The sequence below is a fragment of the Rhineura floridana genome, chromosome 2, assembly GCF_030035675.1.
Source record: "Rhineura floridana isolate rRhiFlo1 chromosome 2, rRhiFlo1.hap2, whole genome shotgun sequence".
Classification (NCBI taxonomy): Eukaryota; Metazoa; Chordata; class Lepidosauria; order Squamata; family Rhineuridae; genus Rhineura; species Rhineura floridana.
Genome location: NC_084481.1, coordinates 197,839,732 through 197,862,953, shown reverse-complemented (window position 1 = coordinate 197,862,953; position 23,222 = coordinate 197,839,732). Strand labels below are relative to the sequence as shown.

Genomic DNA, 23,222 nt, shown 5'->3' with positions numbered 1-23,222 from the left:
GTGTTGCAGTGAGCAGAGAACAGGCTTACATGTTAAACGAATGCAGCAGATTCTGGAAGCCATTGTGAGAAGTAGAGAGGAACAGGCACATCTTCAAGAGAAGAGTAATTCTTAATCATAAACATCAATTTGTGGTGATATCTTCTGACTCTGCATGTGTTTATTATATCCCAAAATATGAAAACTCCAACTTTGATTAAATTTATCAATCAATCAATCAATCAAGTTTATTTGCGGTCAAAGACCCGAAATACAATATACAGTTGACTTTACTCGTAATAGAAATCCGAGAATAAAAACATATATATATATATATTTAGAATGGCCTGGTTGACTAGGAGGGAGGGAGGATCTTCCTTCGGATCCGTTGGGCAGTAAAAATGAACTTTGCGACGGATAAGGTTATTGATTTGTCCTTGCCATCCAGAAGATATTGCAATAAAACTATCCTGGACCTGCCAGGAAGGTTTATTAAAATAGGATTTAAGTATCTGGAACGTGCCATGCGATAATAAAGGCAAACAAAAAGGACATGAGACAAGGACTCAATGTCTACAGTATTACAGGGACAAAAACGGAGATCAAAGGGGGTACCCTGGTATCGACCCACAATAAGCGAGGAAAAAATACAGTTAAACCGCGCCCTAGACAAGGCGTGGCGGAATTTAGGTGTAGTCAGGTATTCCAGATAGGGGGCTGAATTGGGGAAGGGGAAACTTAAATTGGAGTATAAGGGAGAGCAAGTTTTAGTCGCATTTGTCCAGGAGCTTTGAAGGTGTCCTTTAATTGAGTCTCTATGGTCCATCTGGCTGTCTCAGGATCCAATGAGGATAAATAATCCACTGAGAAGCCTAATAAAGCCAGTTTAGCAAGGAGGGCTTTGGACCACGAACTTGAGAAGGGATCACGCCAAAGAAAATGTAAGTGGCCAGGGGGAAGATTCATATAGGCTAGTTTGACCCAATATCTAAAAGATAATACCCAAGCATGGAATTCAAGGGAAGGTAAACCAGCCTCCAGCCTGAGGGCTGTGGCCGGAACACAACGTGGGACTCCAAAAATTAGTCTTAAAAAAGTTGACAGGATTGATTCGATTTTAGGATTAAAACTTGGGGCCCATAGGGCGGCACCATACAAAAGTTGAAGAAAAATCTTTGGTTTAAAAACCTGAGAAGCGGCGGGAATGTACTGTCCACCTCTAGTATAAAAAAAGTGTGAGATAGCTTTCATTGTATTCCTGGCAGTTTGCGTCGCCGAATATATATGGGGGGACCAGGATAGGGAGAAGTGGAACAAGATCCCCAAGTACCTGAATTGTCTAACCTGGGCAATTTTTTCCCCGTTAATTGTCCATTCGGAAGTTGTACGACGGCGGGAAAAAGCCAGAATTTTAGTTTTGTCAAAGTTTATGAGTAATGAGTTAAGTTTATATACAAAATCCTATGCACATGAGAGTATCAAAAGGTTTTGTCTACTTAATGATTCCTACTACTTATTCTCTAGACAACCTTGCCTTCTGAGGAACAGGTGAAAGACCATTCAACGGGAACCCAGGTGGTAGCAGGTCAGATCTTCATTGACTCTGATGAACCAGAAACTCATATTGAAGATGGAGAGAGTTTTAGGAGCCAAGAGGAGGAGAAGGAAAGAACTACGGAGGGGTTAAATTCTCTAGAACTATCAAGCCTATTAAATAAGGACTTGGAAGAAATAGAAACACAAAAAGCAGGTAATCTTGTGTGTAGTTTCTGATCTCCACCTGTTGAGCTTAAAAAAAAATGTGTGGGCATAATTCGGATTGGTGGGAACTGGGGGAGGAGGGAAATCTTGATTTCTGTGAGTGAACTGGAATAACCATCTGAACCATAGTTAAGAGATCAGAATAAGCCATTGTCCTTGTACCTCCCTCTCTTCTCCCCCTTTTCCTCCCCTGAATGATGGTGTAGCATTTTCCTGCAGTGGTGGACAATATCCCCCTCAGGGTTGCTCCTTTCATAGACATGCATTTCATAGACATGCATCTATGCCGTTGTATGGGAGAGCATACCACACACATTGCTGTTGCCATTTTATTACTTATACACAGCAGATTTCAATATTCAATTCTGCTTAAAATCTAACCCTGATTAACGTTATATCTACATTGTTAACACCACAGTTAAAGCTAGGAAGAGGTGATTTGTGGGGCTATGGGAAACAGTGCATCAGTATGTAGCCTCCTCTTATTGGCATCAGACTAATCTCAACTTTAAAATATATGTTGGTGAGTTTAAAATATATGTTGGTGAGTTTAGAAACTATCTATCCAATTGTAATATTGTGTCAAAACCATGACAGGGGAATACAGCAATTTCTTCTGAACAAGTTTTGATATGAATGGGAGTCCAGCTAGTGTGCAACCAACACAGAATTGATGTCAGTGACATCAGCTGATTGGCAGGAGGGTGTGATTTTGGGGGGAAAAGCCTCATAGTCCAAACTGGAACTTCTGGCAGGCCAAGATTGGCCTGTAGGCCAGAGGTAACCCACTCCACTTTACATAAAGAGTCAGAAAACAATGTTCTGACTAATGCTTCCCTGCAAGTATACTCGTTGCTAGAGCTGTGTCATTGAAGTGGTATAATTTTTTACAAATAAGGGTGGGGAGACATTGAAAAATAGAAAGCAAAACTGGTAAGTAGCCTCAAGAACAGTACGGGATAGTGGTTTGAGGCCGCAAGTTTTCACTATGTTTTGACTTAATCACTTCACTCAGTTGATGGTGACAATATTATTCCTTGGATTGCATCTGTTGCAACAGTGGAAACAATAATTCTTCTCTTGTGTTTTGTTCCGATTCATTATTGGACATAAAACTAGAATAATAGGGGTATGGAATGGTGATGTCAGAATTCCAAATACCCCCTTTTGGTGTAGGTTTAAAGTGGTACTGACTGCTTGTGTGCAATCGGCCCCTTTCATTCCTTCATTACAATGCTAAAGAAACAGATTTTTTGGTCCTAGGAAAACTGTGACAGTCAATATTGCCTTTTATCATAGTTGTTGCAGTGAACTCTAGCCTTACATCAGATGTGCTGGCAGAACTACCTTACATTTTAAAAGGAAGACAGTGTACTGTGAATTGCATTGAGACATACATAAAAAGCAAATAATAAATCATTAAATAATAATAAATAATACACAGGAGATTTATGTAACTTTAAAGTTGACAATGAGGACATTGAACTTGTCAAAGATGATCAATACCTTGGCACAGTCATTAACCAAAATGGAGACAATAGTCAAGAAATTAGAAGAAGGCTAGGACTGGGGAGGGCAGCTGTGCAAGAACTAGAAAAGGTCCTCAAATGCAGAGATGTATCACTGAACGCTAAAGTCAGGATCATTCAGACTATGGTATTTCCGATCTCTATGTATGGATGTGAAAGTTGGACAGTGAAAAAAGTGGATAAGAGAAAAATCAACTCATTTGAAATGTGGTGTTGCAGGAGCGCTTTGCGGATACCATGGACTGCTAAAAAGACAAATAATTGGGTGTTAGAACAAATTAAAACAGAACTATCACTAGAAGCTAAAATGATGAAACTGAGATTATCATACTTTGGACACATCATGAGACGACATGATTCGTTGTTATGTGCCTTCAAGTTGATTATGACTTATGGCGACCCTATGAATCAGCGACCTCCAAGAGCATCTGTCATGAACCACCCTGCTCAGATCTTGTAAGTTCAGGTCTGTGGCTTCCTTTATGGAATCAATCCATCTCTTGTTTGGCCTTCTTCTTTTTCTACTCCCTGCTGTTTTTCCAAGCATTATTGTCTTTTCTAGTGAATCATGTCTTCTCATGATGTGTCCAAAGTATGATAACCTCAGTTTCATCATTTTAGCTTCTAGTGACAGTTCTGGTTTAATTTGATTCATTAGAAAAGATAATCGTGCTGGGAAAAACAGAAGGGAGTAGAAAAAGAGGAAGGCCAAACAAGAGACAGATTGATTCCATAAAGGAAGCCACAGACCTGAACTTACAAGATCTGAACAGGGTGGTTCATGACAGATGCTCTTGGAGGTCGCTGATTCATAGGGTCGCCATAAGTTGTCAACTTGAAGGCACATAACAACAAATACACATGAGTTATTGTTATATTTTAACTGGCAAGTGGTTGCAGGTTCTTGTCTAGTACAGTCATATACCCATGCAAAGAATGCTCAGTGTATGTAAAACTTACTGGACTTGGAATTTCCCAGTGGCTTGATACTTCATGTTGTTTTTGAAACCTTAAAATGAGATGGGGGGGAGTAGTCACTAAACCATAATGAAACCTTTTAGATATCTAAATATAATACTTTGAGAGAAGACTTGTTGCATGTATCATAGACACAAGAGGATCCAGCCTGATTTTTACTTCCCTCCTAATGCCACGTCAGCTGTAATCACTGACTATATGTAACTTTCAGACTACTAGCCTTGCATCTGAAAACGGCTAATCGAAATCTAAGTCTGCCCAAATCCTGAGTTGTGTTCTCCTTTTCCTTAAGAAACATGAACAATAACCAGCATCACGCCAGCAGATGCAATGGGACTATCTCTCCTATGCCCAGTATCTGCTCCAGAGGGTCCCCTAGCTCTGGAGCAGGATTGTGGGGCATACAGGGAGCTATAGAGTGGGAGGAGAAGGGAAAGTCCTGTTGCACAAGTGGAAGTTGCCCTCTTAAATATGCCCACATTTCATTGAGTGGCAGGATTGGACACCCACCCTCACAGAGAAAAGAGTAGGAAAGCTTCTTTCTGAACAAGCATAGTAGTAGCTGATGTAGAACCCCCTTTTTCCCTGTGAGGCTTGGGAAGAGGGGGACAATGTGCCTGTGCCTTTTGTGGTTCTGTGTAGTGGTAGAGTGTTGGACTACGACCTGGGAGACCAGGGTTCGAATCCCCACACAGCCATGAAGCTCACAGGGTGACCTTGGGCCAGTCACTGCCTCTCAGCCTCAGAGAAAGGCAGTGGTAAACCACCTCTGAATACCGCTTGCCATGAAAACCCTATTCATAGGGTTGCCATAAGACAGGATCGACTTGAAGTCCATTTCCATTTCCATCCTTTTCTGCTCTTTTAGATGTAGCAACTATTTGTGTTATACCACCCATCACCACCACTACCCTTCCTCAAAATTCCAAATGTGCCCCTTGGCCTAAAAAGGTTGGCAAGCCCTGTCCAATATTTTTAATCTGTCACAGAAAACACTCCTGAACTAAATTATAGGTGGGGCAAGTTTCCTATATAATCAAATGTCATCAAACCATAGCCTTAAAGAGTAGATGTATTGGAGAGAATTTCAGTTTACAATGCTTAGCTTGTCCTGATTATTGAACTTGTAGATGTGATACTGCTTTTAAGGTTGATAATTAATAATGGAAAATATGTGCACTGTGTGTGTGAGTATTCTGAAATATCTAATATGGCTGAACTACTATGCAACAGCAATGAGACATGGCATAAACAACTTTGCACACATGTGGTCCTTTAGCTGCCAGATGATAATTACTAATTAGAAAACTACCAGTCTTGTGTCTGATTTTGTGAATTATTGTAATTTCTAAATAACTATTGTTTACCAGAAGTAAGTCCTGTTGAATTCAGCGGGACATACTCCCAAGTAAGTGGTGTTATGATTGTAGCCTGAATCTAAGTACCCATTTTTAATAAGGCAGGAATTGTCATTTCTGACAATTGCATTTTGGAAGAAAAAGAGGCCACGGGTTCTATTTAACTAGAAAACTATTAAGAAAGAAACTTCTAGCAGCAGTGAGATTCTTCCAGAAATGTTAACTCCTGGGTACATGTTGGGTTTTTCTTTTTTGGTTTGTTTTAGTTTTGACGGCCATTGGAGGAACAGCAGATGGCGAGCCATGCCACTTCCCCTTTCTTTTTCTGGAGAAGGAATACTCGGAATGTACTGCAGATGGGAGGGAGGACGGCAGACTCTGGTGTGCAACAACCTATGACTACAAGGCCGATCACAAGTGGGGCTTCTGCGAAAGTAAGTGTGGAGCTATCCTGAGAGATTCTGTTCATAGGCAGTGCGAGACTAGATTTAATTAAATTAATGAATGGTGTTGAGACAGAAATCATACTGTTGTTATCATAACAGTAGGATTTGGAGGTCATCTGTTGAAAGCAGATTCAGGACAGACCAAGACAAATAGAAATTTTGCTGTTCCAGTGTATGGTGGTGACCACTGGCTTTAAAGGGTGATCAGACAAATTCTAAGGGGAATCCCTGTGTTCAAAAGCTATATGCCCTGAAATACCCAACTTTGGAAACAGTCAAGTTGGGGTTATACTTGCCTTTCTGCTTTGTGGACTTTCCAGATTAAGCTGCTTTCACACCATCCTCTCCCCCCATAAAAAAAGCTAGAGAGAAAATAGTTGGGGAAGGGTGCTTCTTATTTAAGAAAAATCTGGGAGGACAAATCTTAGAAATGACAGTAGTATGTAGTTTGGTTTAAAATAACTGTAAATGAATCTTGCTGAGAGAATAAAAGTTGCTCTGACCACTTAGAAACAGTCAGTCATATCTTCAAATAAATGAAAAATGGAAGTCAGTGTGATTTTTTTTTTTTTAAGAAAGAAGGGATTTCCTTTGCTGAGGTCAAGAAGATGATTCTCACTCTTTTAAACATGACTACCAAACTCTGAGCTAAGTATACTTTTGATCAGTTGGACCGATCAGTTGGTGATGGGCTTTTTTTATTTATTTCGGAGCCCATCCCACTTTGGCTCCTGCAAGACAAAAGTACAAAGCACAGTGGCATGTTGAAAGCACAGGAACCCAATGTGAAATATGTGGGATTGTGATGTTTATAACAGCCCAGATAGTTGCATAGAGAACAGTTCCTTAGTGGCTAAAGTATTAATTACTTTTTATCCTTTCTTAAAAAAGCTGAAGAACAGTCTAACAGAAGAAGACGAATGCAAGAGGCAGAGGATGTTTACCAGACTGGGATGAAAATCCTTAATGAAAGCAGTAAAAAGGCCCAGAAGAAAGAGTGAGTTGCCATAACTTGGTGTGAGTGACAGAATTAGGCTTTCTCAATTTAGGAATACAACTTATTTTGAACTATGACTTTCTACTGTAAGCAATACTTAAAGTGGGGTACAATGTGTTCAAATTTCATTTCATAGAACTGTCACACTTTTCTTCTCTGCTCCAGCTGAGGAACAAGGGAAATTTTAAACAATTGCTATAATGCATTTAACGTGTCTCATCCAAGTATATGAACAACTATGACCTTTGTGAGGTGGCAAAAAACCAACAGACGGTGCCAGACAAATCCATGATCTGGGCAGAGCTGCAGAGAAGGCCCTCTTCCACATTCCCACCAGACGTGCCTCAGATAGAGTTGTTTGCTGTTTCCACAGAGGGCTTCCACCTGTAGGTCTACTGCAGCTGGAATAAAGGAATAGACTCCCTCCCTTCTAAGACCTCCTTGTGTTCTGGCTGTCTATGGCTTAACAGTGAAGTAAAATGTACTTATTGGATGTTACTAATTACTTGGATCCTTTCTTTTGTGGGTACAGGCCTGGTTTTGGAACTGAAACTTCTTTGGTTACGTTAGTGTAATATAGCCAAAGATCAATGCCAGGAATGGGGCAAGGGGAGTGTGTGCCTATTGGTTCCACTGGACATTTCAGGGGCTCTCAATACCATCGACCATGGTATCCTTGGGTATCTTGCTAGGAAGGGATGGGGTGACTCTGATCTTGCTATGGCCCGTACATCCCAGAAGCTAATGCTCAGATCTTGCCCTCTTATAGACAGGATTCTGTCTTGTCCCCATGTTGTCTAATCTACATGAAACCATGGGACAGGTCATCTGGGGATTTTCAGTTTGGTTTCATCAATATGCAGATGATACCTAGCTCTTCTCTTAATAGCAGGAAAGCTATAGAGGTCCTGAGCCATATGTGAGTGCAGTGATGGATTGGATGTGGGCTAATCTGAGTTTAGTCCAGACAAGATGGAAGTGCCTTTGGTCAGCCAGAATGCTGATCTGTTCTTGGAGATACAGCCTGTGGGGGATGAGGTTGCATTTTCCTTGAAGTGTCAGGTCTATAGTTTGGGGAGTCCTCCTGGAGGCTCAGGTGGCCAGGAGTGCATTTGCTAAGCTTTGGCTTAGGTGGCATTTATTGTCTTTCCTGGATCATGCAGATCTAGGCACTGTTGCCCATGTCCAGGTTGCACCCAGATTGGACTACTGCAATGTGCTCTATTGTGGAACTGCCCTTGGAGTGTTTAAAAACTCCCAACTAGTGCAAATTGCAGCAGCTAAAGTGGTTTCTGGTGTTCACTTTTAGAATATATTACATCCCATGGATCTTACCTTTCATGCAAACAAAACAAAAAAGGAAGAACTTTCAAAAGATCTTGATGGCCTTGGAGGTACGTAGGCAATGACTACTGAAATCTCAGAAATCAGAGGCTGGGCACAGGCTTCAATGGCTAGCATAGCAGATTCTTTTTCTTTCACGACTAACACAGAACAAATTATGCAATATGATTTGTTTACATGTTTAATTCATATAATTTGTGGGAAACAAGGATCTATTCTGTGCACAGAGTTTGGAGGGTGGGAGATATATCACAGAATTTATAGAGCCCTGAAAGTTAGACACTAAATATATACAATGATTATGTTGTCGGGCTACTTTGCTCCTCACCATTTAAGGCATTTTGGCATCCTTTCCAATATATACGAGGCCTCGTATTTCAATTTTGTAGCACAAATACTTTCGTTGTACATTGGGAAAACCCTTTGCCTTTTGCCATGGAGCAATTTCTGTTTCCTCAAAAGAATAACATTCCTTGACTTCTGGTCTGATTTGGACATGAGTTTATTTGAATAAATAGAGCTCCAGCTTAAAAAAAAAAAGGTGTCTAAGCTATATTACTGTGAGTATATTGCATGCTCCATGGCAGAGAACACCTTTTTCCAGCTTGGACAGAGATAGCTGGTCTTGTTGATCAATTCTCTGGTAATGCTCAGGGTATACTTCATTGATGCATTATACTTGGGGCTGCCTCTGAAGATGGTTCAAAATATAGCTGTTACACTAACTGGGAAGTGGGCATTACAAGAGTATTATGCCAGTGCATCACAAGCTGTCCATGCATATTTATGCATACTCTTTCCTTTAAGAGCCTACCAGTATCTTCTGAGAGCAGCTGACATGAATCATACTAAAGCAATGGAAAAAGTGTCTTATGCTATGTTGTTTGGGGACTACCTGAAGCAAAACATTCGGTCAGCTAAAGAACTGTTTGAGAAACTGACTGAGGAAGGATCTCCTAAGGGGCAAACAGTATGTATACCTTAAAGTGCATTTCTTTACTAAATAGTGTGTGAACTTTTGTAGACGTGTATATAACTTGCATTGTGTGGTTTGTTTTCAAGGATGTGCATTTTTCTCTGCTTGGTGGTATCCCTCTTTGCATGTAACTACTGAAAGGAACAATCACCCCTTTTTTGCCATTTCTGTGTTAGAAGGCTTCATCTACTTCCAAGGCACTTTTCAGTCATGGTTGCCATAAGGCTCAACTGCTCATTTGGTATTATCTAAAATAGTTTGTTCATGTCAAAGCACGGACTTTCTGTCCACATCAATGATTGTTCTTATTTGCTCTGAGAAATACGGAGCAATTCTTGGGGTCAGCCAAGCAGGACAATTGCTTCCACAAAACACCACATCATTCTTATTTTATCAAGATTTTCAGAGAATGTGAAACCGGTTTCAGCTAGTTTTTTTTCTGTTGCAAAAAGGAAGAGAGATGTAGTTAAAGTGATGTGGAAATTCTTGTCTAAATTATACTTCTTTTCTTTGCCAGCATACAGTGCCTTGCAAAAGTAATCAGCCCCCTGACCAATGCTCTCGGATTACTGAATTACAAATGGTACATTGTAATTTCGTTCTATATGATGTTTTATTTTGAATTGCTGAAACTCAAAATCAATTATTGTAAGGTGACATTGGTTTTATGTTGGGAAATGAAACAAGTTGCTTGCATAAGTATTCAATCCCCACACATTAATATTTGGTAAAGCCACCTTTCTCTGCAATAACAGCTTTAAGTCTTTTGAGGTGTGTATCAGCTTTGCACACAGTGTTGGAGGAATTTGGGCCCATTCTTCTTTGTAGATTCACTCCAGGTCATTCAGGTTGGTTGGACGTTGTGGACCGCAATTTTCAAAAAGCGCCACAGATTCTAAATGGGATTTAGATCAGGATTTTGACTGGGCCACTGTAGGACATTCATCTTTTTATTCTTGAGCCACTCCAGTGTTGCTTTGGCCTTGCTTGGGATCATTGTCCTGCTGAAAACTGAATTTCCTCCCAAGCTTCAGTTTTTAGTGGATTGAAGCAGGTTCTCTTGCAGTTATTTCCCTGTATTTTGCTCCATCCATTCTTCCTTCAATTTTAACAAGATGCCCAGTCCCTGCTGATGAAAAGCATCCCCACAGCATGATGCTGCCACCAACACTGTAGGGATGGTGTGTCTTGAGGCATGGGCAGTGTTAGGTTTGCGCCACACATAGCGCTTTGAGTTTTGTCCAAAAAGCTCTATCTTAGTCTCATCTGACTACAAAACCTTTTCCCACATCGCAGCTGGGGCACTCTCTTGCTTTCTGGCAAACTCCAGACATGCTTTGAGATAGTGCTTTCTAATAGTACGGCTTCTTTCTTGCCACCTTCCCATACAGGCCAGTGTTATGCAGAGCTCAAGATATGGTTGAGTGGTGCACTGTTACTCCACTCCCAGCCACTGAACTCTGTAGTTCCTTCAAAGTGATTTTTGGGCTCTGTGGCTTCTCTCACAAGTCTCCTTGTTCGAGCACTAATTTTTGAAGGACGGCCTTTTCTTGGCAGTGCCTGGGTGATGTGATGCAGCTTCCACTTTCTGATTATTAATCCAACTGCTCACTGGGGTATCCAAACACTTGGATATTATTTGGTACTATTTTCCTAGTCTATGCATTTGTATTACATTATCTCTCACTTCTGTAGAATGCTCTTTGGTCTTCATTTTCCTTCAGATCCACAGCCTGACCGATGATCCTTCAACAGTGAGGTTTTTATCCTGACAGTGTGACAGCAACTTTAATGGTTCACGGGTGGAGGCCAATGGTAAGGTAACTGTGTCCTCAACAGGGCAATTTCGTTCATCTGTGTAAACTGGGACCTTCCACAGCACAGGGGTTGAATACTTAACGCAAGCAACATGTTTCAGTTTTTTATGTTTCTTACAAACATTTCCCAACATAAAACCAATGTCACTTTACAATAATTGATTTTTGAGTTTCAGCTTTTCAAAATAAAATATCACACAGAAAGAAATTACAACGTACCATTTGTAATTCAGGAATATGAGAGCATTGGTCAGGGGTCTGATTACTTTTGCAAAGCATCGTATGTACTAATCAGATTAATGAAACCTGACTTTCATTTCCATTTAGCATAAGCATAAAATGCATTTTGATATAATTCAAATAAGCACTGGTTTGGGATCTAAATAAAATCCTGTGTGTAGCTTTTGTTCTGGGGTTGGATTTTTAGCCCAACAAGGAACATAAAGGTCATGCTTGGTGGCAGCCCTCTTTGCATGTAACTACAGAAAGGAACAATCACCCCTTTTTTGCTGTCACTATTTCTGTTTTAGAAGGCTTCATCTACTTCCAAAGCACTTTTCAGTCATGGCTGCCATAAGCTTTGCCCCCTACTCTTATTGCAAGTCTATTTTTAGATTAGCTCGCAGAATTAAATCTACACTATGGGTAATGTCAAAGTATGCTCCATAACAACATATACTGGGAGGAAGGGTGGGATATAAATCTAATAAAATAAATAATAAACAAACTTCTAGCTTGTGTACCCATACTATGTGGCCTTCAAATGCACGTAACGGTTGTGAAGTCTCGTTCTAGTTCATTTGCTCTGCTGTGAATGTCTCCCTATTTATTGCTGTGAAGCATCTTGAACATTCTAATTTGTAACTAGCGTAGACAGGCAACATGGACAAGATTTCAAATCCTTTTACTTACAAAGAGATGTGTAGTTTAAAAATACTTTCCAGAAGATTAGTTGTATTAGTCTCTTGTAACAAAAACAGCAACGTTTTGTAGCACTTTACAAGTCTGAAAAAGTAGACTTAACACTTGTGACACACTCAGGCCAGATAAGCAACACTTGCATTGTGCCTGAAAACACATGGTAAGGCAACAGCTCAACATTCCTGGGGTATTCCATGAATATAACCCTGCCATCTGCTTTAAAATGCCATTCTCTGCTAAATAGTGTATAAATATTTTCTATTCACAATACAGAGATAAACACAGTAGCCTTGTAAAGCAGGTTTGACTGGAGTTAAACCAGTTCTGAAATTGTCACATATGAACTATGCTTTTCCATTTCAGACTCTTGGATTTCTCTATGCCTCTGGCCTTGGCGTTGATTCTAGCCAGGCAAAGGTATGGCAATTCTACTGATTTTTTTAACAAGTTTTTCTAATGTATATGCCAAAAAAACCAGCATAATTAACCCACCCCTAATTTTTTCTGCAGGCACTAGTTTATTATACTTTTGGAGCGCTTGGAGGAAATTTGATAGCACATATGATTTTGGTAAGTGCATCTACCATCTAACCCACAAGTAATTGAAGAAAACTTGTGATGTATTATATTACTGAAAAAGAAACATCTTACAATATCTAAAAATATAAGATGTTCTGCTTCTGAAAAATTTGCTTTATTTTTATGGTTTGAAGTTAACTGCTTTTAAATGGAATGTTAGTTCTTGAAATCAGTACCTCCTTTAGTTGGCTCAAATTCTGCTATATCGATAGTGCAGTTGCTCCTAACTTAATGCGGAGTGCTTAACTGAATCTTTAACATCTCTCCTTATACCACAGGTGAGCAACCTTTTTCCCTCATGACCAGCCATCCAGGGAGATACATGTCATCAGTATCAGGCGCTAAAACAAAGTGGGAAGGGCAGTCCTACACTTCTACATGCACACTCAGATGTGGGGCCTTGTTGGTGCTGCTCAGCTGTTTCCTGATCAGCTGGGCCACTGGGGACAAGGGAAGAGATCACTGGGAGGGTATGATTAAAACTTCTATCCTCACTCAGCTAATCGGGAAACTTCTGAGTGGCAAAGAAGGGGCTACTCATTTGGAATTGCTGCTTCAAGGCACTCCAGGTCTCTTACAAGACTGTGATGCTTACCATGCTCCACCATCTCTCCTGGCCACAAGATAGTAGTGGGGAACCACTTTGTGGTTGCTTTTAAGGAAACCTTCTGTATTCAAAACTTGAATTCTGCTACAAATGAAACTATGCTTACAGCCCGTCACAAATCAAAATTGGAAGCTAGGACATTAAATATGACTGTGTCTTTCACCTTTGCTCTCATTGACACCATCTACTTGAAATAATTTTAGTTATGAAACAGTGAAATTCATTTGTGTGTATGTGTACTATCTCCAAATCAAGGTGGATTCTTGTCTTTTTAAGTTTGTCTGAATACAAGTCAGAATAACCAGAATTGCTTCTTTCCAGGGCTACCGGTACTGGGCTGGGATAGGAGTTCTTCAGAGTTGTGAATCTGCTCTCACACATTACCGTCTAGTAGCCAATCATGGTATGTGTGGTTTTTTTGGACATACATATGTACGTTTCCCATTAGCTTACATACCCACTCTGAATTGAGTGCTTGTTAAAGTGGATGTCAGTATATGGAAATATGAATATTTAATTCTATTCTTAGTGTGACAGAACAGAAATGAGGCTAGCCTTTTACATAAAGTGAAGTTTGTACGATTGCCATTATAAGTTTTTTAGGCTGATCTTCTTATGTAGTAACTGTACAGTAGGGCCCTGCTTCCTGGCGCTCCGCTTCCCGGCGTTCTGCTAATGCGGCGGCTTTCCTCTCCTCTTTTAAAGCCGCTTTTGCGGCATTTTCACGTGACGTGCCCCATTAAAGTCAATGGCATTCTGCTTTGCGGCGATTTCCGCTTTACGGCGGGGGAATGGAACGGAACCCGCCATATAACTGGGGCCCTACTGTACTATGACACGTGATCAGTCACTAAAAGTACAGAATCCTTTTGGTAGCTCAGTTTTGAGAAATTCAGACTTACAAGCTCTTAACTTAATTCTCTCTCCACTGTCACAATATCTTCTTAATTTAGATTTCACTTCAGTTTCACTACCTATTTCTACCACACCAAGATATGGTCCGTGACTCTGTTGCAGTATTCTGTTTAATGTCTTACTCTCCATGCTCAGTGACGCCTTCTCTTCATTTTCTAGCTCTTCTATATCCTTTTGAGGGCAGCTTCACACTTTGGTTTTTAGGTGTACATGCAGAGAGGGGGTTGTACATGAAAATGTATGAAGGTGTGTCATTCACACACAGGGCACTCAGACTGGCTGGCTGAAGCTTCCTTTTGATTATGCACTTGGTAGCAAGTATGCTACTGCGGACTGTGGAAGACAGCCTCGAATCTGACTGGAATTGATTCTTCGCATGAATGTTTGTCTGCCTCTTTTAGGCAATTGTATATGAATAAGTGCTAACCAATGTTCTTGCTGTCTTTCTAGTCGCTAGTGACATCTCTCTGACAGGAGGCACGGTGGTGCAGAGAATTCGTCTGCCAGATGAAGTAGAAAATCCAGGAATGGCAAGTGGGATGCTAGAGGAAGATTTAATACAATATTACCAATTTCTAGCTGAAAAGGGAGACGTTCAAGCACAGGTATGATTAACTTGCCAAACTATGACAGGAATTCGTTTTTCTTGTAGAATGGTGTAGTCATTGCATGCAAGTAAAGGTCTAGAAAACTGTAGGTTGCACATCAGTGTTAACATGTTGGGGTGGTGGGAAACACGGTATCATAGGTACTAGATAAGGGGTATGAACCTGTGACTCTCCAGATATTGTTGGACTCCAAACTCTCATTATCCCAATCCAGCATGTCCATTGGTCACAAATGATGGCAGTTGTAGTCCAGCAACTTCAGGAGGGCCATAACTTCCCCATCCATGAACTAACCAGTTTGGCTGCAGCGTTGTGAGCATTCATGAAAGCTTTAGGAAACAATAATACATGACTTCTAAGGGTAGAGGTACAGAGAAGCACACTTGGTTGTGGTCTGTATTCCTTTTTCCAAAATGTGAGTGACCAAGCCAATTTAATTAAAAAGCTTGTGTTACAACTGTACTGTGTGTAGTGCACTTTAGAGCTAGAAATGTTTGTCTTCAACATATTCAGTGAGCCTTTCTTGGAGAATGTTTCTTCAGAAGGAGCTGCCTGTCCAAGAAGTTGTTAAGAGTTCTGTATGCCATTCATGATTAACTGAAGGTTTTTTTTCAAATTCATTATGACATATTATCAACTGAACAACATTGTTTCTGCAGAACAGCCAGACCTACCACAATCATAACTTGCAAAGATCCAGACTGCAGTCAGAATTAGAATCCTTTTTCTAAAGCACACGTGTTTTCAAGCCAGAGCATACTGGTAAAGCAGTGAAAGTTAGCTCTATGTGTGTGATCTGTAGTGGTGTTGTACTGAAAGGGGTTTTTTTTAGTTAAGACTCTTGAATCCGATCGTAACATTTAGGGAAGTATTATACAGGCTAGGCAACAGTGGAATGAATTGAAAAGAATTTGGCTTATGTGAGTGAACTCCAGGGGAAACGAGGGACTTAAAAAAAAAAAAAATGAAGAGTGGTCTGTTCATATTCAAACAGAAATGTCATGCCTGGAAAAAGTCACTTCATAGGTTTTTGTGTGTGTATGTTTACAGCAGAGGTGGATCTGTAATCTTAGGGCCACATGTGGTCGTTAGCCTAATTTCAAAGGCCCTTGGCAAGCAGTCACTTCAGACCTCTAGCAAACCTGCAGGAGAGGGGGGGAAGAGAAGGATGTGGTCTATCCAATTTTGGCTGTGGCCCAACCCACCGCTGGTATGTGGCCCTGACAGATCACACCTGAAAGAATGTGGCCTTCAACAGAAAGGTTGCTGGTCCCTATTTTAGAGTATCACTAATTTATTGCTAGTTACTGACTTCAAGTTATTGTGTTTACTGAAGCAGGACAATCCCCTCTCCAGAGTATTTCCTTTCACTTTTTGCAGTATGTTTTGTTCATTCTGCAGTTGTGCATCTTCTGGCTGGACTTGCTTAGTAAGAGAACACATTACATGTTTCCAATTAATGTTCCAGGTTGGTCTTGGCCAGTTGCATCTGCATGGAGGAAGAGGAGTAGAACAAAACCATCAGGTGTGGATTATTTGCTATTTTTGTAGTGCATTTTAATTGTTCAGGAATATAAAACGTCCAGGGTGACATATGAAATAACTGGACTGAAGTCGAAATTCAAATACCACATGTATAAGGCAGCAGCTATCTGTTCTGTTATCATGTTATGACAAGAAGCCCTAAAGAATTTCAGTATTTAACAGTAATCTTAAAGTTAGGAAAGTCAATATGCAAAGAGCTGTTTACTTATTTATATACCCACTACAATCCCGTAACTCAAGGGAGGAAGCTGGGTTTCCTCACCCACGCAGAAATAATTTAAAAAATCATTCTAAGCACGCTTAAATGGAAAGTAGACTTGGTAGAGTGCTTTGGTGCTATGTGCAACATTTATAATAATAATAATAAAATAATAAAATTTAATTTATGTGTTGCCTATCTGGCCGATGGCCACTCTAGGCGACGTACATGTAAACAGTTAAAACACAATGTGATAAAATACATTAATACAATATATAAACAATACAGCAGCAACAACAATATTAGTGCAGGGTAAGAGGCATTTCAGTCATAAAAGTTAACCCTCCCCGGAAATCCCAAAGGCCTGTTGAAAGAGCCAGGTCTTTAAGGCTTTACGAAATACATTTAGGGAAGAGGCGTGCCATAGATCTTGTGGGAGGGAGTTCCAAAGGGTGGGGGCCGCCACTGAGAATGCCCTCTCTCTAGTTCCCGCCAATCTAGCTGTTTTTGTCGGCGGGATTGAGAGAAGGCCCTGTGTGGCTGATCTTGTCGGGTGGCATAATTGGTGGCGTTGAAGGCACTCCTTTAGATAAACTGGGCCGAGACCGTATAGGGATTTAAAGGTTAATACCAACAACTTGAATTGGGCCCGGAAGACAACTGGAAGCCAGTGTAGATCGAACAACACAGGTGTGATGTGATCCCGGCGGCGACTGTTCGTAAGTAGTCGAGCCGCCGCGTTTTGTATAAGTTGTAGTTTCCGGACCGTTTTCAAGGGTAACCCCACGTAGAGCGCATTACAGTAATCCAATCAAGAGGTGACCAGGGCGTGTACTACCAGTGGGAGCTGATGAACAGGAAGGTAGGGTTGCAGCCTTCATATGAGGTGTAGTTGATACCAGGCTGCCCGGCTCACTGCCGAAATCTGAGTCTCCATGGACAGCCTGGAATCAAGCACAACCCCAAGGCTGCGGACCTGGTCCTTCAGGGGTAGACTCACCCCATTGAACTTCAGGTCAACATCTCCCAACCTTCTCTTGTCCCCCACAAGTAGCACCTCGGTCTTATCGGGGTTCAACTTCAGCTTGTTCCTTCCCATCCATCCACTCACGGATTCCAGGCACTTGGACAAGGTCTCCACAGCCAACTCTGGTGAAGATTTAAACGAGAGATAGAGCTGAGTGTCATCCGCATATTGGTGACACTGCAGCCCAAATCTCCTAATGATTGTCCCCAGCGGCTTCATATAAATGTTAAATAGCATGGGAGAGAGGATAGAGCCCTGTGGCACACCACAATTGAGAGGCCAAGGGTCTGAAACCTCCTCCCCCAATGCTACCTGTTGGTACCTATCAGAGAGAAAGGAACGGAACCACTGTAATACAGTGCCTCCAATTCCCAATACCTCCAGGCGCTGTAAAAGGATACTGTGGTCGACAGTATCAAAAGCCGCTGAGAGATCGAGGAGGACAAGAAAGGTGAATTCTCCCCTATCTAATTCTCCCCTATCGCCGTAAGTGTTCGATTTTATCGGCGAAGTGCTTTGCCAATATGTCACAGGAGACCTTTGACTGTTCCAAGGGTTCCTGGGCAACTGGACCGACCAGGCTTCGGACCACCTGGAACAGCCTCCTGGGACAGCACTCCGCAGACGCAATAGAGGCAGCAAAGAAAGCCTTCTTTCCTGCCTTTATTGCCACTTGGTAGGCAGCTACTGCTGCTCTAACCTGTGTCCGGACATCTTCGGAGCGGGATTTCCGCCACCGGCGTTCTAGTCATCTCACCTCCTGTCTCAGAGTACGCAACCGTGGTGTATACCACGGTGCTAACTGAGTTCTATTCAGGGGGAGAGGACGTTTCGGAGCCACCCGGTCTAATGCCCTGGTGATCCCATCATTCCACTCCCTCACCAGGGTTTCGACCGGGCGACCTTCAGCAGGTTCCAAATCCCCTAGCGCAGTCAGGAATCCATCCGGATCCATCAGGCGCCTGGGGCGGACCATTCTAATAGGTCCTTCTGATGGATCCAATGAAAATTGTACTCTTTAAGGTATCCAATAGGAATGTTGCATTATGAAGGACCATGTCTTCCCATATGAGCCTGTCCAAGCCCTGAGATCATCAGGCAGGCCTTTCTGTCGGTCCTGCCATCCTCACAAGCATCTGGTGGGAACACGGGAAAGAGCTTTCTCAGTGGCTGCCCCTAGGCTCTTGAACTCTCTTCCTAGGGGGCTTAGACTGGTTCCCTCCCTACTTTCCTTGTGAGCAGGTGAAGATTTTCCTGTTCTGACAGGCTTTTGGAACCTGACTGCAAGGGCTATTAAATAGGGTGCTGTTTTTACTGATTTGTATTTTGTGTTATATAATTGATTTGTTTCAATTTTATAGTTTAAGTACATTTTAATTAACTTATGTATGTTTTATTTATGTTTTTAACTGTATTTGTTTTAATTTGTGTAAGCTGCCTTGAGTCCCAGTGCTGGGAAAAAGACAGGACATAAATTGTTGTTGTTGATAATGATGATGATGATGATGATAATAATAATAATTCAGGAAGGTGAATAGGATTTTAGCCTTTTCTAATTTTACCTTACCTACATGAATGCTCAATTCTATGGAATTCCTGTTGAAGTATTTCTGCTCTTGTATATGATGCACAATAAAGTTTTAAAATGGAGAGATGTGGTGATCAGCAGATGCTCTATTTCAGCTTTTCGCAATATTTGGGTCCCCAGATTTTCCTGGACTACAGTTCCTATAATTCCTAACCATTAGCCACACCGGCTGGGACTGATGGGAGTTGTAGACCGACAACATCTGAAGACCCAAAGGTTGGGAAAGGCAATAGCTTGCAATAGTTCTGGACATTTTTTTCTTCCTCTCTTTTATAGCGAGCTTTTGAATACTTCAATCAAGCAGCTACAGCTGGTAACTCTCATGCTATGGCATTTTTGGGGAAGGTAAGGCACGCTGAATATGCTTAGGAAGTTATATTTTATTACTGAAACTACATGGCTAACGGCTGTAGAAATAAGATAGATCTAAATGTGAATCTGGGTGCTTAACATGGGCCTTTAGTCTGATCTAGCAGAGCTGCTCTTACATTATGTTGTTGTAGGAGAATTCTTTCTCGATTGGGATTTTTTGCTGGGGGTCCTTAAAGAAAATATTTGAGGACACAGGCTTGAAGCAAAAAGGTAGGCCTTTATTCTTCACAAGCATATGCAGGGCCATATGCAGGGTAAGACCCCCAGGAACATCCAGGAGAGACTGCACTGAGGCACTGTGTGCAAGCTCTTTTATAGAGTACAGTTACAGCATGTGACAATCACCAATCTCATGAGTCCTTGCCCACATAACATCGTTCCAAACCAATCAGAAAGCATTAGCTAACTCCAGTGGTGATTCCAAGATTCTATCCATATCATAAATGTTACCATTGTCCTACTGTCTCTTCAAGACTAATGAATTTTGGTTCTAGTTGGAACAGTTACTATTGTGAATATGCTTTCAAGCATACTTGGTACATTCCGTATGCCATTGTTTCCTGATGGGTCAGGCTGACCAGGTACACCTGAAGATATTTGGACAAGTTCCCTGAGTTAAGTTTGCCTCAACTAAGGGTGTTTGGGAATGTATGAGCACCCCCAGTTCTATTCCTTTGCCATAGGGGTTCTTGTGTCCTTATACTGTCTCAGAAATCCCATTTCCTTACTTATAAAATACATAGCTCATGAAAGAGGATATTATTTAAACCCTTGAGCTACATTTGTGAAACCACACAGACTAAGGAAAAAACTGGGTGACTCTAGCTAACTAGTATCTTTCAGCCTCAGAGATATATAGAGGAGGCAGGCCACCCCCTCTTTCTTAACGAAAACACAATTTTTTTTCTTAATGAAAACACACTTATAAAGTTGTAAAATCATTATAAAATTTCACTATTTCTCTTCATTAAAACATTTGATTATGCTATAAAACTTTTCTCCTTTAGATGGCATTCAAGAATCGAACATTGGCAATCCCTAGTTATTACATTAATCACAGCTTCTTCTCACAGTTTGAATGCTCCTTGATTCCAAACAATAAAGTAATTAATTTTCTGCATCGGCCGGGTCTTGGCAAAGAACCAGAAGATCCCTGTGACCACAGGTTTTCCTGCTTTCAGATCTGAACTAAATGCTAAGATTCAGGGTTCCCTGTTAGCCTGAATCTCAGGTCCCCAATAGGCCTGAAGTTCAATATTGAACTCCTTATGATTATAAAAGAAGTATGCCTTCTTAATAGTTATCATCATACATGTATGGATATATGAAATTCCCCATTATTGTTTCTTTCCAAAAGTTGTTATTTTAAATATTTTAGGATTTCAATTAATAGGGCAGCAATATTATTTCTGCTTTGGTTGAAACAGATGTTATGATAAAAAGTAATAGGTATTCACCATGCGTGAAAGATCCTTTCAGTTTGTCTCTTTTCCTAAATAACCTTAAGTTACTTTTTTTTCCTTTCAGATGTATTCAGAAGGAAGTGATATCGTACCTCAAAGCAATGAGACAGCACTTCAGTACTTCAAGAAAGCTGCTGATATGGTATGTTTCTACAAAAAGCATTTAAATGTTTAGTATTGTCATAAAAGTGAAACATTTCATATCCCAATCACTAGAGTGCATGAGGCCTTGGGCTGACAGCACACAAATCCCAGTACTGGCTTGAGATTTATTTATTTATTTATAAAATCATTCTTGGGTGTTGACCAAGATGACTTGCAGCAAAGAAATACAATATAAAATTAACAATATTAATAATAAATCTAAGGCATAGGCCAGGTCTTATTTAAGAGAGGGGTCTGAAAATGATGAGGTTTTTAAGGCCCTCTAAATCTGTGGTGCTGAGGCCATAATGCTTCTGTGGGGAGGGAGTTGCACAATCTGTGGGCCTTCACAGAAAATATGCTGTCTCTAAGTGCTTATCCACTGAATTGAGTGGCTACACAAGCAGGACCTCCTAGGTAGATTTTAATGTCTAGGTAGGTTCATACAGGTATCGGCAGTCCTTCAGATAACAAGATACCAGACCATTTAGGACTTTAAAGGTAAAAATCAGTACTTTGAGATAACACTTCATTCCTTTGCACCAGCACAGTTGATGTACATTCAGCCCAAGCATTGGCATAAGAGTGAGCAATGTTCCTCCCCATACCACACAGCAGTAAGTCTGCCATGTTAATTTGATTGAGTTGTCAACCTTTTCCACTACAATTCTGCATCAACGTAGGATGGATGTGACCACCAGGTGAGAAATACACCATCTGTTTGAGAGAGGTGCCAGTTCTCTTAGTGAGAATTAGAGTACCATCTGCCATTTGTGGTAGCAGTTGCTTTCCAGAACCAATACTGTGCAACATAATTCATATTTGCACCTTGATCACAGCCTGAGGTTATCAAGTGTCTGACATTTGTCCTAGCTTTCTGCTGAAATAAGAGTTGTCACAGTGTGATAGGCCAAAACTGGCATTATTACACTTTTTTTGAAGGCTTAAAAGTGTGTGTTCTTTCATCCTTGTAAATGTTAGAAGTACATGGTGAAGATCTAGATCCAAACTAGTAATTTCATTTCTGTTTATTCCCCTCATTTTTCAGGGTAATCCAGTAGGGCAGAGCGGTTTAGGAATGGCATATCTGTATGGAAGAGGTGTTCCAGTGGTAAGTTTGCCTGGCACGGTGGCAGTACCAATCTCCTAGGAAATTATTTGTAAAATAAGCAATAAGGCTCACTTTATTTGAAAGATTACAGCTGTTATTATACCGCCACAAGCGTGGCTGTATACTATAGTCAGCATGGATTTTTTGCATTCCGAAGTGTTAAATCAAAAATGCCCCCATGCCATTCTGATGCTTCCCATAAGCTCATTTCAAAACAAAACCTTACAAAACTTGTAGTCCTGAATTCAGAAACGTTGTTTAATAACCCTCTAAATTTCCATGGCAATACACAAAACAGTCAGAGAGAATTGAGAGTTGAAAGTGTAAAAAGAGAGAGAAAAACCAGACCCCTTTTGGACTTTGTTCTGTCACAGTTCTCATAATGTGTTGAAATTCATTGAAAATCAGCCATGTTCACAGAGTAACTGTAATCCTATTGCTGACCTTCCCCCATACTCTGACCATCGTCTTCTGCAGTTTAAAAGTTAAAAAAATGCCTGGCTGATTTTTAATTAATTTAAGAAATTTTGCATTGAACACAATGATAAGGCCGGGCATGCTCAGAAAGAACCAGCTGTCAGTGTTCTAAAAGCCAGACTCACAGCTGCTTGACTTGTCTAATCGGGGCCACACCCACACCAGACCTTTATTTCACTTTAGACAGTGTAGTTTGTGAAGGATGCTGAGAGGAGACTCCTATTCCCCTGACAGAGCTCCAGTGGCCAGAGTGGTTTAACAGGCAGCCGCTCTGATTGAAGCTCTGTGTGGGGAACAGGGTCTCTCCTAACAACTCTCAGGACCCTTCACTAACTACACTTCCCAGGATTCTTTGAGAGAAGCCATGACTGTCCAAAGGGAAATAAAGGCTGGTGTGGATGTGGCCAGGGACAGGTTTGGTTTAAATTTGGGTGGGAGGCTACGTGTGCCTGCTGTAGAATAAAAAGGTGGGGAAACCCTG

At 41.0% G+C, this 23,222-nt stretch overlaps 1 protein-coding gene across 1 annotated transcript in view; it reads left to right on the top strand.

The window, feature by feature from the left end:
* The window catches only part of SEL1L (SEL1L adaptor subunit of SYVN1 ubiquitin ligase), a 53,502-nt gene that overhangs the window by 14,334 nt on the left and 15,946 nt on the right, over positions 1-23,222 (top strand). Inside the window, exons 3-14 of the mRNA XM_061611894.1 lie at positions 1,504-1,729; positions 5,872-6,039; positions 6,943-7,048; positions 9,200-9,362; positions 12,470-12,523; positions 12,617-12,676; positions 13,614-13,695; positions 14,658-14,812; positions 16,284-16,340; positions 19,451-19,519; positions 21,074-21,151; positions 22,202-22,264. Of these exons, the coding sequence (XP_061467878.1) occupies positions 1,504-1,729; positions 5,872-6,039; positions 6,943-7,048; positions 9,200-9,362; positions 12,470-12,523; positions 12,617-12,676; positions 13,614-13,695; positions 14,658-14,812; positions 16,284-16,340; positions 19,451-19,519; positions 21,074-21,151; positions 22,202-22,264 (1,281 nt within the window). The remainder of the gene's footprint in view (positions 1-1,503; positions 1,730-5,871; positions 6,040-6,942; positions 7,049-9,199; positions 9,363-12,469; positions 12,524-12,616; positions 12,677-13,613; positions 13,696-14,657; positions 14,813-16,283; positions 16,341-19,450; positions 19,520-21,073; positions 21,152-22,201; positions 22,265-23,222) is intronic.